At 37.1% G+C, this 16,128-nt stretch overlaps 1 protein-coding gene across 2 annotated transcripts in view; it reads left to right on the plus strand.

Annotated features, from left to right (window-relative positions):
• The window catches only part of klhl4 (kelch-like family member 4), a 46,373-nt gene extending 44,432 nt beyond the window's left edge, over positions 1-1,941 (plus strand). Inside the window, exon 11 of one of the 2 annotated variants that reach the window (XM_036568548.1) lies at positions 695-754. In XM_036568548.1, the coding sequence (XP_036424441.1) occupies positions 695-754 (60 nt within the window). Of the gene's footprint in view, positions 1-694 lie in introns of both variants that reach the window. The other variant, XM_036568547.1, reaches the window with a different exon arrangement.
• The last annotated feature ends 14,187 nt before the right edge of the window (positions 1,942-16,128 follow it).

Here is a 16,128-nt window from a genome sequence, read left to right on the forward strand (position 1 = left end):
TGTGGCCTTCTGTGGTCTCTATATGGCTGTAATTTAATATAGTAATGCAAAAAGCTAAACACTCTGCATGACATGTCAGCGATAGTGTGTGCCTTCCCTAAAACCAGTTCTTTTGATTTTTTGTATGCTGTGGAACATGATGCATCAGGTGGCCTTTAGGAGTCTTTTCCAAGGACTTTATTGATGTAGTGTGGTGACCTTGTCCAGGCAGGGAATCAAACCCAGACTGCTGTGTGGATGGAAGCAGGATTACCCATTTATGTTACACCAACCAGATAAATGTCTTAAGTTGACCTCAATGAAATAAACTTGAGGAAAAATGTAGGATATGGGCTCTTTAACATAGCATACAAAAACTTAAAAGTAAATCTGGACCATTTGTATCAATCCAATCATTGTGAAATATTCACACGCTGTAAAGGGCACCTGTCACCTTTTCAAATTGTATATAAAAAAAAATAAACAAAACAAATAATTGACAGCGACAGTGTGTTGCGCTCAGACCGGCAATTCCCTGTTTCTGAACCCTTTCCCCTTCCACACAAACTCTCTCTAAGAAAGACCTGCAGTAGAGCAAGATAATCTGTCCAAGAAGTGTTCGTCTGTATGCTGAGTGGGAGCACAGAAGAGTGCATTTGGTGGGGTCAGGCTTATGGACATTGGCCATTAACCTCTGTCTCTCTCGCTGTTCTAGGAGGTCCCTCTGAACATCGGCAGAGCCGGGGCCTGCGTGGTGGTGGTGAAATTGCCTTGAGCGCTCAGGCTTTCTGAGCCATGCTCTTACAGCAGACACACCAGCAGTAGAGAAAAAAAAGAAAAAGAACTCTTGATGTCAACACTTGGAATGTTCTTTCGTGCTCATTCCTCTCTGGCGCGGATGACAAGAATGTGAGGGGCCTAATAGCTGAGTGTTGCTACGGTAGACAGAGAAAAACAGTGTGATTTATTATATCAGTGCTTACCAGATTTTACATCCAACTTTTGGAAATCAAAATTTTTCACATAGAAATGATCTACACCAGTGAATTCATGAAAAATGTGTATCAAAAGTCACTTTTATCAGAGCTATTAGTTTTCATATCCTGTTTACCTCACCATATATATCGTGTTTACCTCATCATACAATTTGAGGTCAGTATTATCATGTGTTACTAACTTTCAGTGACATAAAAATGAAATGTATGTTAAAGGATAGGACAGCTACAAACGTGTTTATTTAATTTTTTGTGTGTTTTGTGGAACAAAAAGTGTAATTTGACTCTTGACAATGCATTTTTGAAGACCACTGTGAGTACATGCAGTTGTGAGCTTGCCAACTAAACACCCACAACCTTTTTTGGAGACCATTCATACACAAAAGTCATTTAATTACACTTTTTTTTAAATGTAAGACTAGATATAGCACGAAATGGACATTTCTTTTAAGAAGCTGTCTTTAAAGTAGCTGCAAAAACACCAAAGTAATTACCACGTGATAGTAGTCATGACTTTCAACGTTTACAAAATAGTGAATTTACAAATATATCATATTGATATTTCACATTACTGTATAGTTTTTTGTAATTAAGCCATGTACATATTTCCAGAATCTGTGTTAAATGTAATTTAGGATCATATTGTTTTTGGCATGCTGCTTCAGTATATTTGAATGCCATTCTGTAATGCTTTCTAATGCTCTCAAAATCCATTTACAGAAGTCAGCACTGATGCATTATTTGAATTCTGACATTTTTTGAGTTTGAGTTGTTTTTTTTCCTTGGCAATGTAGATGAGCATTTCACACGAAACACTGACCTGAAATTTCTGAATTAGAACTTTATGGAGTCTAAATGAATTTTGCAAGTGAGGTTTTGTAGTAAGTGAGATTCACAAATTCAAAATATTTCAATTTTCATTATTTTATATAGCATGCAAACATAAATAAACTTTTTTTCCTCTTTACTCTGTATCTGATTGTTTATTTCCCTGACAATGTTATCCTCTGTGTGCGTTTATCTCCTGTTTTTCTGGTCAGTAGTTTTGGTATCACAGATCATTACATATCTGAATATTTTACTTATTAGACAGAAGAAAGAGCTGAATACTGCCCTCCAAAGGAAGCCAGATGTATATCAGGTTTGGTTAATCAGTTTCACAGAGACTAATTTAGCCACTACAAAATCCCTAAAGACCCTGTATCAGTTATATATTATTATGGAAGGTAGTATTGATTGAGTGCTCTTACTATGCAATATTTTATAGTATTGACAAGAGGCCCAAAATGTCAATGGCATGAAATTATGATCATACCCATCCTGAATTGCACTCTATCATAGTTATTTTGGATTTTTGGATCAATAAGGTCATGCAATCAGGTAGCATCTCTTTTGTAACTACTGTCAGTAGTGCAGCACAAGATTATTGATGATAGATTCAAGGTATCTGGCTGCTCTAATAATCACAATGTATTTCTGTTAGGCTGGACGTTATTGCACTTGGGAGAAAAAGAAAGAACAAAGCTATTGTACCTTAACCTTTAAAAAAATTAATGATTTATTTGTTGATATTCTCAAATGTCAGGAGATGAAAGTGGTGTAACTGACCCACTGAAAGGAGCTGGCAAGATGACCAAGGCATGCAAGATTGCAAGTAGCCTTTGTTCTCCAAGATAACAAGGGAAAGAGCATGATTGGATGTTTCAAAGGGATTAAAATTGATTATAAATGAAGAGTGATGGTTGCACCACATCAAAAGAGGGCCGGAAGAGTGCAGGTGTTGTTTTGGATCCTGTGGATGCTGGAGATGGTAGTGTTTGAAAGGGGCTCTGAAGATACCTGCCCTCCAATTCATGACCTCATGGAGAGCTTCATCTAGGCAGTCTATTCCCCACCTGTCCAGAAAATCCTTGTTATAACACCAGATGAAACAAGAACAAGGCTGTACAGTAGATAAAAGTACACTCACATTTAGCAAAGCTAAAAGATCACAGTGAACTAAGATCACAAATTATGACATGTTCTGTGCTTTGGACACAGAGTGTCACATAAGAAAAAATGTAAGCAGAGTGGTTATTATTAGGGGTCCAAGCACCAAATGTGCTGGATCCTTTTTGTTAATTTTTCTGATTTGCATAAATTATTTTTCTAGCCTGAAACAAATTATGCAGACTGTAAGGCCTACAGAACTAAAACTAGCACTCCCTCCAGCTACTCCGCCACATGAGATGAACCTGATTGGCCTGAGAGGGGTGCTACAGCATAATGTGTTATGTTTTGGCTCATACCTCCTACACTGTGAAGCTTACAGATATAATTTGGGTGCTGCTGAATTCTTGGCCCATATTAAACTAAAATTCATTAAAAACTCAAAATGGCCCCCATGGAAAAAGAACCTGAACCTCAATAATCATCCAAAAAATATTGACATTTGTAAATAGCATGGCTGCCACATTCCAATCAATAATTCTGGATAAGAGCTTTGTTATTAAACCAAAGTAACTCATGAAGGCTTTGTCTGATTCTAATGAAACTTTATAATATGTCAAAGGATTCTGAGATAGCCCAGCAATGTTGAGGCTTGTTTGTCAATAGGGTTTGCTATAAAAGTGCAACAGCTCTTTCTCAGCATCCGTATATTCGACTAAGCTGAGATTTTGCATGCTGAGTTGAGCTTGTTTATAAGTTGGTTTTTGAAACTGACCTGATAACTAGAAAACTGTGGTCCCCATCAGTTAGTCAGCTTTCAGCAGGCATTTTACAGGTTTAACATTGACCAATCATCATAAAATTTAAATGATGTGTCAATGTAGGGACTCTCAATTACCCTTCAAAAGAACTAGCATCTGGGGACACTACTGGATTGCTGACAACCAATCAAGTATACCTTACACATCGTTTCCTTTGAGAACATGAAAATGGATTCAAATAATGCAATTTAGTGAACCTCATAACTTTGCAAATACAAGTGTTTTCATAAAATGTAATGTATTCCTTCTACTGTAAGTTGTTTAAAAACAGCCCATTGCAAACTAGTCTTACAATTTTGATCATTTCAAAATTGGACTTGAAATGATCTCTTGCATCTGTGGGTGCATGATTATCAAATATATATGCAATATATATTATATATGTTATGTAATAAATATATGTTGCATTGAACATTGCAACCTCTGCAATCCTGAATTAAATTGCTATAACACAAAAATAGTCTCATCTCCTCAAAATTTAAAGCGATTATATGAAATGAGATTTAGACAAAGTGTGCAAAATTTGACCCAGATTGGCCTTCAGGGGGTGCTACAGCTGAGACTTAAAATTATTTAAAGTCCAATTGCTATTGTTTTCTTCTTCCTACAGATAAATAACAGGTCTAATATGATTCAGTTTTTCTAGCAGAACAACTTTGCAATTACAAGTTATGTCAGAAATTGAAACGCTTGTGTGGTATTTTGACTTATTTAATCAAAATCTGCAGCTTATATGTACCAATTTATACCAACGTGAAAAGGTCAATCTGTTTTACATTTGATCAATAATAAGAAAATACATGAAGAACTTTTGATAAAGTCTGTCTGGCTATCATTTTTCCTCCTTCTGCAACAAGGCAATTAAACACAGAATGTTTGATTGTTTCAGCTTATTCTCATAAGTCTACATTTCTATCCACATTTAACCAAAATTTCTCATGAGTTGTCCCCAGACATTCTCATTACAAGATCATGTCTGGCACAGCAAGACTAAAAATTAGGCAGTCAGCATTTTCCTCCACATGCCTGCAGCTATGACATTGAAACCATGCACTGATTGGTAACTAGAGCTCCAGTAGAAGCAGATGCTTGCCTTCACGCTTGTGACTTGTCTGCTACATAGAGAGGTGGGGCTTCAAGCTGATTTTGAGATATGTGTGTTTTGTGTTTTGCATTTTTTGAATCACCTCATAACTCAATGGTATTCATAAATGAAGCATTTAAAAACCTAATAATACACGATGTGGTATTTTAATGAGCGTGTTCCACCAGGTGCAAAATATGAACACCTGTTTATTCTCCTTGTAGGCCTACTGTTTTATCTTTGTGGCAAACTGATATTATCCCAAACTATAGGGGGCAGTGTATGCAACAGGTCACAACATATCTAAATATCTCTGCTGTAACCAAACAGATACGGGTGACCTCTGCCAAAGGCCACACTTACATAGTATACTTATGTATCCCACAGTATGTGGTTTTACTTAAGTGTACAATTACACAATGTATTCCTAAAGTTGGCAAAAATGTGCAAAAAGCTTGTTAAGACTGTGAACGTTCAGATGTATCTTTTGTCTTTATGTTTGTCTTCTGTCTTTTGCTACAAACTCCTACAGCCTTGCAGTCCTCATGTGTGTGGGCAATTGAGGACCAACCATAGAGACAAGGCATTACACATTCTTGCATGATATTTCCAAAATAACGCATTAGAACATCACCAGTGTGTTGAACTGTTGCATGTACACTTTGCCTAATGTCTTTGATACAGTATTTGGGAAAGGGTGCATTTAGTTTGCAATTAGTCGTGCACATTGGGCTCCGTTTGCACTTTATCTGAAAACACAAACACATAACACTGCAATGCTCAACTTTGGGACAAGATAGTAGATGCAGTCCACAAAATTTAGTTTTTTGAGGAGCTGTCTAGCTGAGGCTTATAAGTTTTTGGGTGAAGAGAATCACATCAATCACATGGTGAGTCATTCTTAGTATGAGATCTTCTGGGGTCTTGGGAAATATGAGATAAGCACAGACAAACTTTTAGACTTTCTTGGAAAGGCAATATAAAATAAATGTGAAGAGGAGAACTACTTTTAGAGGATCTACATCCAGTGGCTATCTGTATTTATAAAAAAAGATGATGTAAATAAATCAAGTTATTTGTTTAAACCTAGATAGCAACCATATATTGGTCCTCTGGCTTGATAAGGTCTGCATCCCACTGACTGTATGTACTGTACTGGTGACCACTCCAGGTCCACCCTCAGACCACTCAGATTACTGTACTGCATACAAGATGTAAGCAGTTTTAAATCTGTTTAAACATATTTTAAATGCGCACAGCCTTTTATTTTTGGAAAATAAACTAAGAAAATTATTACAAACAATCAAAACTGAAAATTGCTTACACTGTGCTAGATTGGTTGCAGCTGTATAACTGGATTTATTTATGATATTCCTGTTAAAATTATTCACTAAACTAATTTAAAAAGGATAAAGAAAGAAATGAAAGAATGAATCAAGTTATTTGTTGATTGATTTTTAGCACTGCACTGAAGCTATAAGGCTAATGTGGCCACCAATCAGCACTGTGCAATCTGCAGGGCAAAACTGTTTCATTCTTCTCTCAAACTGTGTTTAACAAATGTCAAGACTTGCCTGAGTGTTTCCTGGCTTTGTTTGAGATACTGTATGATATTATAATATAATATATTATATATAACATTGCAATATACTATATGTGCAGTATGGTGTTATAATATACAGAAAGATTCAGACAAAATTCAGAGTGTCAAGATAGCCGCTACTACTGTTTTTAGCCATGTGATGTACCTTTTCTGTTTTTATAGGTAATAGTATGTCATAAAGTGTCAAAAACCACAGAAGCATTTTTGTGAGACTTTTTGATAGACTACATTTGGGGTATAGTTAAAAAATAGTTTGAGAACAGATTAATACAAATAAACATTCCCAGTAACCAAAGCTACTAACCTTTGCTACTGTCAAGTAATTTTGTCAAAGAATATTACTTTTTTCAAATGCGCTTTGCTTTTAAGTGCAGGTAGAACCATGTGTCTGTCTGAGGAGTATAGCCAACTGAAACACTCAAGGACAGACAGTCCACATTACACTTGGTCTGCAAGAACATCTTACTCTGCTATTTTTGTGAAAAGATGTCTGCGCTGGTAGCATTAAAAGCATCTCTGTTTAAAACAAGCACAGCTCAACACAGAAGTCTGATCAATAACTGAGACAGCTGTATAATCAAAACAAATTGAAGTGACCCTTATCATGTTAAAAACAAATTTTCCTCACTTTTTTGATAACAGAAAGTTTGATTAAATGTAAAACGTAAACAATATTAAAGGTTTAAGACATGCCATTCACCTCCTAGTCCATATGGTCCGTATATGGAAACTAAGATGCAAAAACAGTCCGTTTTGAAATAATTGTTCCTGTACTGTCACAAGAATCATAACATTTACATATATCTGCATACAGCACCAACTCAATCACTTTAAAGTTAGAAGGAGTGTTTCATCAATCTTTAATAAACAGAAAACAAAATATACTGATTTTCAAGTAATGTGCAATGGCCTTTTATTTCCTGCACATTTAAATTTCTGAAAATATTATGTGTGTATATATATATCTACATAATATTTTAATTACTTTAAATATGATGCTTCAGTGTAGGACCTTGATTTCATTTATTAAGTCATATATGAAAGAGTTCATCTAATTTTTGCATCTGCAGTGGACTATCCTGAGTTTTTAAGCTATCTCAAACCTTGTGCTCTGATACCCCGCAGGGCCCCTGGCAGTGAGAAGCCTCTGGGCAGCAGCCGAGTAATCAGTAATCCATCCTAGGATGTGGGCCATTTAATTGGATGAAAACACGTTTCTACTAACTGTAACATAAACTGACTTAAATTAAATACTCTCTTCCTACTTAATCAACTCAAACAGTGGACTAATGTGCATGTCTGTCAGTCACCCACTTACGTCTGAAATCCATATGAAACCACCTTAAATAAAGATGGCATCTACTAAGAGTATATGCATCCTAACATAGCCCTCCTTAAACTTATTGCTACTTATGATTAGAAACAAAGTACAGAATTTAATTAAACACTTGCTGCTTCCATGTGTGCCAAAATTAAACATTGTCAATAAGCCTTGAGTTTTTTCAAAACATCTGACCTTGCCATCTGGAATGATTTTTTCTCTGGCCTGACAGCAGATGGCGCTGTTGTACTGCAGCAGTCTTTTGGACACTCTTCACAAACACAAGGAAAAATCAAAGGCCAGCTCTTCTTGCTGCAAACAATAAATGTCAACCAGCATCAACTGGGTCAAGGACAAATAATTGAGCAAATAATCCTGAATAATTATCGGGTCAGGCTGATGAAATATGAAGAAATAATATGCAAAGAGTTTCCTGTGCTGACATCTAAACGAAGGTACATATCAAACCACAGTATGTCTGATCAAAACATCTGATCAGGCCACGGCTTATGCTGGTCATGTAAGGACAAAATTTGAACATCGGTAATGTAATGCAATACTTTATACTATTAACCAGACAAAACTGCCACTCTGAGGGTCTTGGATCTAAAGTATTCAACATCATTGTAATAACACACCTCACTGCTGGCAAGAAAGCTTTCAAATCAGCTTAAATCAGTTTTTCAAGGGAATTTTATTACATTTTTTTTGATAAACCCTATTTCAGACTGCCCATGCAACACAAGCTGAATTTTATTTTAGTTGTATGTAAGTAGTATTGAAACCTAAGTGATTTAGAGGGAAACAGCCTGTGATAGCTGGATAATTGGGTGTTTGCTATATTCCTCGTGCTAACGTCTGTGATAGAATGTCATTTTTTGGGGGGTTTTTGTCTTTCAGACACAGGCACTATTTTGTCTGTGTTCACTCCCCAGGCAATGACCACACACACACACACACATTATCTAAGCCACTCATCCTCCTGGGTCGCGGGGGGTGCTGAAGCCTGTCCCAGCGGTCATTGGGCAGAGGGCAGGAAACACCCTGGACAGGTCGCCAGTCCATCGCAGGGCACCATGCAAACATTGGTTCCCTGTTCATATAAACAGTTATTATGTGCTGGGAGAGAAAAGTGAGGTCAAAAGGAGGTGAGGGTTTCAGATTAAAGATTCTGTCTCTACACTGAGTATGATTTCGATACCAGTACCTTGACTTTGATATCCACAACTCTCCCCTTGGGAATTTATAAAGTACTGCAATCTAACTACAGTGCTGTGCAAAAGTGCTGTGTGAAAGTCAGACACTACCATTCATTCACTGTTCAAATTAGCTGTGAAGTAAAAGTTCATTTTTCAGGAGAGGTTTTTCAGAAAATTAGATATAAGATAATCCACTTGCATAAGGAAGAGGAATGTCAAGAAGGGAAAAAAATAAAAAAGAAAACAAATAAAAAAAATAGGAGTTTTCAAAATTTGAATTTCAATTTCAACCCCTAATAATTGTGCAAGACCTGGTAGACCATCAAAACTGTCACAGTACTTAAAGCTTTGAGAGAGAGGAGAAAATGAAACTTCAGATCTGGAAGTGTAAGAAGACAACTTAGTGCTGTGGGTCTGAAAGAATGTGTAGCTGTCAAGAAGCCATTCCTGAGAAAAGGAAATAGACAAAAAGAAGATAATTTGCAAATCAAACAAAGCAGCTGCTGGTGTTTTCAGAACAATGAACTGACCATTGCAGATTCCAGACCTTGACATCACTGAACGTGTTTGGGATTTCCTGGATCGAGAGAAAATGCAGAAAATGCAACCAACTTCTAAGACTGAACTTTGTAGGTGTGGAGAAATATCCCTGCAGATTTATTTGAAAAAGTTTCCTGACAAATACGGGAGCTGTAAAAATGATATTTGTAAAAATGTTAGGTCAATGGAACAAAACAATTTTCCATGTTATTTTGGGTCATTCATCATGAAATTCACACACAATGTAAAGGACAACAAGCATTTTAAATATATATAAATACAAATATGAATTAATTCTCATTAGTTTTTCTGTTATTTAAGTAGCTTATTCTCTTCCAAAATATATTCCAAAATTGCCAGTCAGCATTGTACCTAGCAGTGTTGTATTTTGGCGACTGTGTAGTAGGGGTGTTCAGAGACACTGCTGTTTATATTTGTCCTTATTATACAGTTGTTCAACTGCCGATGTTGATATAGAGCTTATGGCACACTGATGCTGATCAGACCAACTACTTAGGTTCTGAAATTTGGTATTGAATGACAGATTTTTTTGATGCTCTGTGGTATTGAAGGAATTTGTCTGATACCATAAAAGTAGAAGCAGAATTCACACATCCTGCCCTTACAGGCACTGCACTAGTCCTAAGGCACAGCACAAAATGCATCAGGTTATGTGTTCATGGTCATGCAGCATCATCTTCAAGCACCTCTGTCCTCTCAGACGAGAGCCATAATACAAATGAAAATGAGAATAACTGAGACGAGAACAAGGCTTACTTTCCAAGGACTCTTGACCATGGGCTGCACATTGCACAGATGGGATTTGAACCTGAATCCCAGGAGAAGATCTCACAACTGAACAGCTAATCCATTCTTTCACCCTATGTGCCACTAGGGGTACTTCTTTTAATGCGTTTGAGCATTGCAGTGATAGAACTATACAAGGATTAGGTTCACCTGTGTCTGCTGAAGGGGTGGACTGAGTGACTGTCTGAGAAATCGAAGAGCAAAGGAATTGATCTTACAATATATGACAGAGTGGGAGGATCAAAATCTAGCTAAGAGTACTTCACCAGAGCGCCAGTCACAAAACACTCAGTGTCAAAGATTAGATGCGCCCACTGTACCCACAAAGTCACTGGAGTGCCATGTCTCAAAAGAGAAAATGGGTTTCTACTGCTTTCTTCTCAGTTCCCTTCAAGCTTAAGAGGAGAGAGCAAGAGAGGGAGAGAGAGAGTGAGAGAGAGTGTTCAGGTACAGGGCATGAAGGACTTGTACATATAACACCTGAGCTGTTATTCTAGAAGCATCTGAGAGTGCGAATGCTGATGTAGAATCAGATTCCTTCTTATTTTATGTTTGCCTTAATCACAAAAAACATACTGGATCACACAGACAATTTATCAGCACTGGTCCTGGGCTCCACGTATTATACACAATCTAGCCAATGGAGCTCAGCTTTTGATAAAAGACCTACTGTAAACCTTAATGCATGAGCTTGGAGGAAAAGTTAGATTAAAAAAAACACAAATTCAGAGCTTGGTCAAATACAGTATGGCTGAAACATTAAGGAGGACTACTTACAACATATGCTAATCTGTAGTGTGCATTTTACAACTGTTTTTTTTAACCCTTATCACTTTAGAGATGGTCCCTATCACTTTCTTTCAAATGTTTCTCATATAAATCTTCTCTGTTATATGCTTTCCCCTTATAAAAAAGTGCAATAACACACTCAAACCAGTATCCAGTATCACATATACACCAAAAATGTAAGTGAACAACCGGAAGGGCATGGGTTTCAATCCCAGGGCTGACTGGGTATACCTGGTTGTGCACTTGGTCAAGGCACTTAACTTCTCACTGCCCCAGGCTGTGATCTCGTGATGCTGTAATGGTCCCATGACAAATTTTCCTTGTAGGATCAATAATGTACATAACATGAGAGAAACCTAGATCCTAGTGCCCTATCAAAACTATCTGAAAGGCTTTTTTACTGTGAATGCATTTTACACAATAACCTTATAACTTTGGAGATCATTTCTATTAACTGTCTTCTTCAGGGGTGTGGGAAATGGGGGTGCTGAAAATGTCTAATACTAATTTTAGTATGATACTATGAGCACAATAAAAAACTGCATTTGTTTTAGGATGGAGTTTGTATTTTCATTTTATGTTTTATGTTTTATATATATTTGCATTTTCATTATAGCAAGACTAATCGCTTTGCGACCTAATATGTTTAAAAAATGTTGAAAAGTAAATGTTATTTGTATATTATGTTATTAGTATATCATTTATTTCCAACCATTACATCTTCCACTCATTGTGCATTCGAGTACTGAATCTACAGCATGTAGCTTGATCATGGGCATGACACAGTCAATTGCGGCGACACATATCACCGACCTCATTGGCTGCTGCTCGGCTTACTTGGATAAAGTTTGTCCAGATGGAGAGAGAACAGAGCGTACATCAGAAGTTTGATGTGATGTGATGTGTGTATTGTTGTCTCCTGTCATATTATAGCACATTTTGACACATTGCATTTTAAGTAAACTCAAAAAATGGGTGCTTATAAATTAAAATTAAGCTCCATAGAAACCCATTCATTTTGGACACGCTTGGGAGCGCCCTCTACCATCTGACTGACCTGGAAGACATGAGTGGCAGTACAAATTCTCTGATACTGCTTAAAAATCCGAACCTCCAAATCAAAACATCTTCCAGCATCCCTGGCATCCCTGATCTCTGTTCTCTATAATAAGCATTGCAATACAAGAAGTTCTAAGCAACAAGCAACAACACTGACCAATATCACATTTACAGCAAAAATAATGATTTTGACAATTACTGAAAACATGAAAGGTCGAAAGAAAGAAGAAGAATCAGAGAAATATAGTTCCTGGTGACCTATCAACACTGTTTGAAGGATTTCTTAACTGCAGCTCAAACGAGCACAAAAATCATAGACGTTTTCTGCAATACCCATGCAAGACAAGCCGCTTGAAAGAAGAATACAAGCTAGCATCTTTAGATGTTCTAAGCTCATGACAAGGCCAACAACTGAATCTCTGAGACTGAAATGATCCACTGATTACCACACATTTTAACAAGATACGATGAGCGGGAACGCACAGATCAACAAGCTTCTAAGATGAAAACGAGCCCAGCCATTGATTGCTTGTTCTGCCTTTGAAATTATGCATAGTAGGCCTGTCACCAGGCGACAGATGATTTGGACACTGCTTGTTTTTTGTTTGTCAGGATTTACATTTGCGTTCCTCTTCCTCAAAGGCAGTCCTCTCCTGTCACGCAGGCTGCTGCCAAGTCACCCTTTTGCGGACTCGTTTGTGGACTCTCCACCAGAATGAATGCAATTAGACTGCTTTGTGGGTGTAAACTGTCCCTCGGCATAAACTATGACACAATGCAATCTATCATTTTAATGGGCTTCAATTTTCATGGGAGATGCTTTATAATTTGGAGACTACATGCACTGAGTCACTGCTTCAAACACAAAAGAATAAACGGGTCCACTGTGCCAGTGGCCGAGCTAAGCTAATCACCAATTTGTTGACACGAAGACATTTCATTGATAAGTGTATCTAATAGGGTTGGGGGGAAATCAATATATTAAAGTTTTGTGATATTTTAGGTTTTAAAAAATTGAGCCCCAAAGATCAATCGTTTATTTTTGAATTATGAATATTCATACATTTAGTAAGCCCCAGTGTTAGGCTAATAGACAACCAAAATACTCTTCTTTTTCAATCCACAAGATGGTGCTTTCTGATGACTCTCATGATTTCAGACCTGATCTCATAAATTGTTTAAGTTGTTAATCTTTTTGCAGCAAAATCTGCAGCTAACAATGGTACATCCCTCTAAAACTCACCCCAAAATTCTTAATTGGAGCTTTCTGGGGAACTTTTCAGCCATTCTAACTTACGTTACTTGCATTGCATCTAGGCTTGTTGTCTGTCGGACAATGTTTTTTTTTCCTCTTCCTTTTTTCAATCCATGTAGCCAGGTATTCCCCAATCACATGAAACTACCAGCACTGGTAGCATGCTAGTACATGATTCCTCCAAGTTATGTGAAGCCAGCCACTGCATCTTTTCAAACTGCCACTAACGCAGTGCCACTGGACAGCTGAACACACTTGGAGGAGAATGCTAACTGCCAGTTCTGTCACGTCAGCTAACAGACACTGGCACTGGATAGCATTGAGTGAGTGATGGGGGAGGGGGAGGGCCATCCTACCCACCCAGAGACAGCGAGGCCAATTGTGCTCGGTTGTACTCCAGCACCTCACCGGGGATTCAACTCACGATCTCCTAATGAACATTTATTTCTGCCATACACAAATTTAAAATCGTTTAAAGTGTTCACGAATGGTTCATTCATTTGAAGCAGTTTCATAAAAAAATAACCATTCGTAACACCTTATTCATGCTGCCGTACTAAAAATATGTCCTGCAATTATACAGACGGAATAATATAACAAATGACAATCACAGTCCCAGTTAGACTTCAATCTGGCAGAACAGTTTGCGTGTTAATCAGAAGTCTATTCACTTGGAAGGCATTTTAGTTCAAGTAAAAAACAAACATCAACTTCATCTTAACAAAATCAAACCTGTACTTTGAAAACAAAGGACTGAGAGAGCATGTGTTTAAGAGACCAAAGCTGGTTATATTTTTTATTACACCAGAAATATTTGTCTGTCAAATGAAATATCTTCAGTTCTCTCAGAAGAAGTGGCAGAAAAGGAAGAATATGCAAAAGTACATAAAACTGAACCCAGCACAGAAATATTCACACTTGATAATTTCATCATCTGATTCTCTAAAGATATCACAAGCCCATCTGATTCCAAATCTTACACCTCAGCTTCACAGACCTGACAGCTTTGTGTTTCATGCAGGTAAATAATACAATTACATCAAAATTTCCCCGCAGGTTGCAGACGGTGCAGCGGAAAAGAGCTTTGATTAATTGAATAACCTTCTCTCTTTAACTGGTTCTGATGTCTGGTCTAAGGAACATTGACATGCACCGCAAAAGATAATGCCTCTCAAGTTTTAAGATAGGAGATAAAAATAGAAAGGCTTGAAAAAGAGACAAACAATTTTTATGTACAAAAGCACTAAGCAATGCAAAAGAAAAACAGACCTCGGGCAACCTTTCATAAAGTTCTACTTTCACTTTATTTCTAAGCACTCTGGTCTTAAGAGTGAAAGAGCTGTTAAATACGCGGTTGTTTAATAAACCAGCAAAATTAGTTAGTGATCAAAGTCAATCTAAGTTAAATGGAGCCAAGATTACAGACAGATTAAATGTAGACTGGGACAATTGTACCACTTGATGGACTAACATGTACAGTTCTCTCGGGAATTGCTCTGCCCCGTACAACATCCTGCTGGAAAAAGTCAAGAAAGCTTAATCACTGGTGTTGTCGAAAAGGTGGGCTTTCTTCCGAGACCTTATTGTTAGCTGCTTTTGTTAGTGAAGATGAACTACCCATGACAATTAAAGTTACAGACCATTACTCTGCCTGAATAGAGGTTACCCTTAATGCCTAACTGCCTTAAAAAGAGCTCAGGCTGGGTTTGTCCAATTCCTCGTGAAATTGGGGCTCTTTTCAAGTGTGAGTGCTTCCAACAGCAAGCCTTAAAAAAGCAAGGACTGTCTGTGGAGCAGCAAACATACTAAAGATGCAGCATTTAATCAAAAGCGAGTTAGCAATAATGAATACACATTTACAGCTCAAAATCCATCTGGAACATTTAAAAACATTGTTCAGCATCAGAAAAAAAAGCATAAAACATAAGACTCAACAATAGAAATAAATATAATGTGATTTTTTTTCAGTATTTAGTCTATAAACACTTTATTACAGCTTCCATTCTTTTTGTGAGATTTGCTTTCAGTTTTGCAAAGAAATCTGCAAAGGTATTTCCAGTTCAGTTAAGAAGTTGATAGCATCTCTCAAAGATGAAAGCTTTAAGTACTATTTGGCTTATAGTGACCGTTTTGGTGTTCTATCAGGTCTTCAGTTGTTAGAAGTCTATATATATATATACATATATATATATATATATATACATCGCCGTTGTCGTAAGAAAACCTTGTTTCTCCAAAATGATAACTGTACAGGAAAAGGAAAAAACCTACTTCACTTTTAATGTAAGTCAATGGAACCAGACCTTTTTCCCAAGGCATTTTGGGCTGTTTCTTTTGGTCCGTTCTTCATGAAATTTACACGCAATGTAAAGGGCAACAGACATTTTCAAAGTATGTATCTGTACAGCAGTTATCACTTTGGAGATACAAGGTTTTCTTCTGACTATATATATATATATATATATATATATATTATATATATATAGTATTATATTATATATTATATTATAGGGATATTCACTTGAAAGAGGCCCTGAATATTCTGTAATAACTCTCGCTAGAACGAAGCAATCTGAACAAAACAACATGCAATGTGCTCCTCAGTATATGGAGCTTCGAACAACCCAGGATGCCCCTGTGTCAGAGCAATGAGGTAGGTGCCAGAGAGCCATCATGACGTTTAACCTCTGTTTGCAACTTCCGTCTGGCAGAAAACATACATATATATCACTTCTAATTGCTGAATA

The sequence above is a fragment of the Colossoma macropomum genome, unplaced genomic scaffold (genome assembly GCF_904425465.1).
Source record: "Colossoma macropomum unplaced genomic scaffold, Colossoma_macropomum, whole genome shotgun sequence".
NCBI classification, from domain to species: domain Eukaryota; kingdom Metazoa; phylum Chordata; class Actinopteri; order Characiformes; family Serrasalmidae; genus Colossoma; species Colossoma macropomum.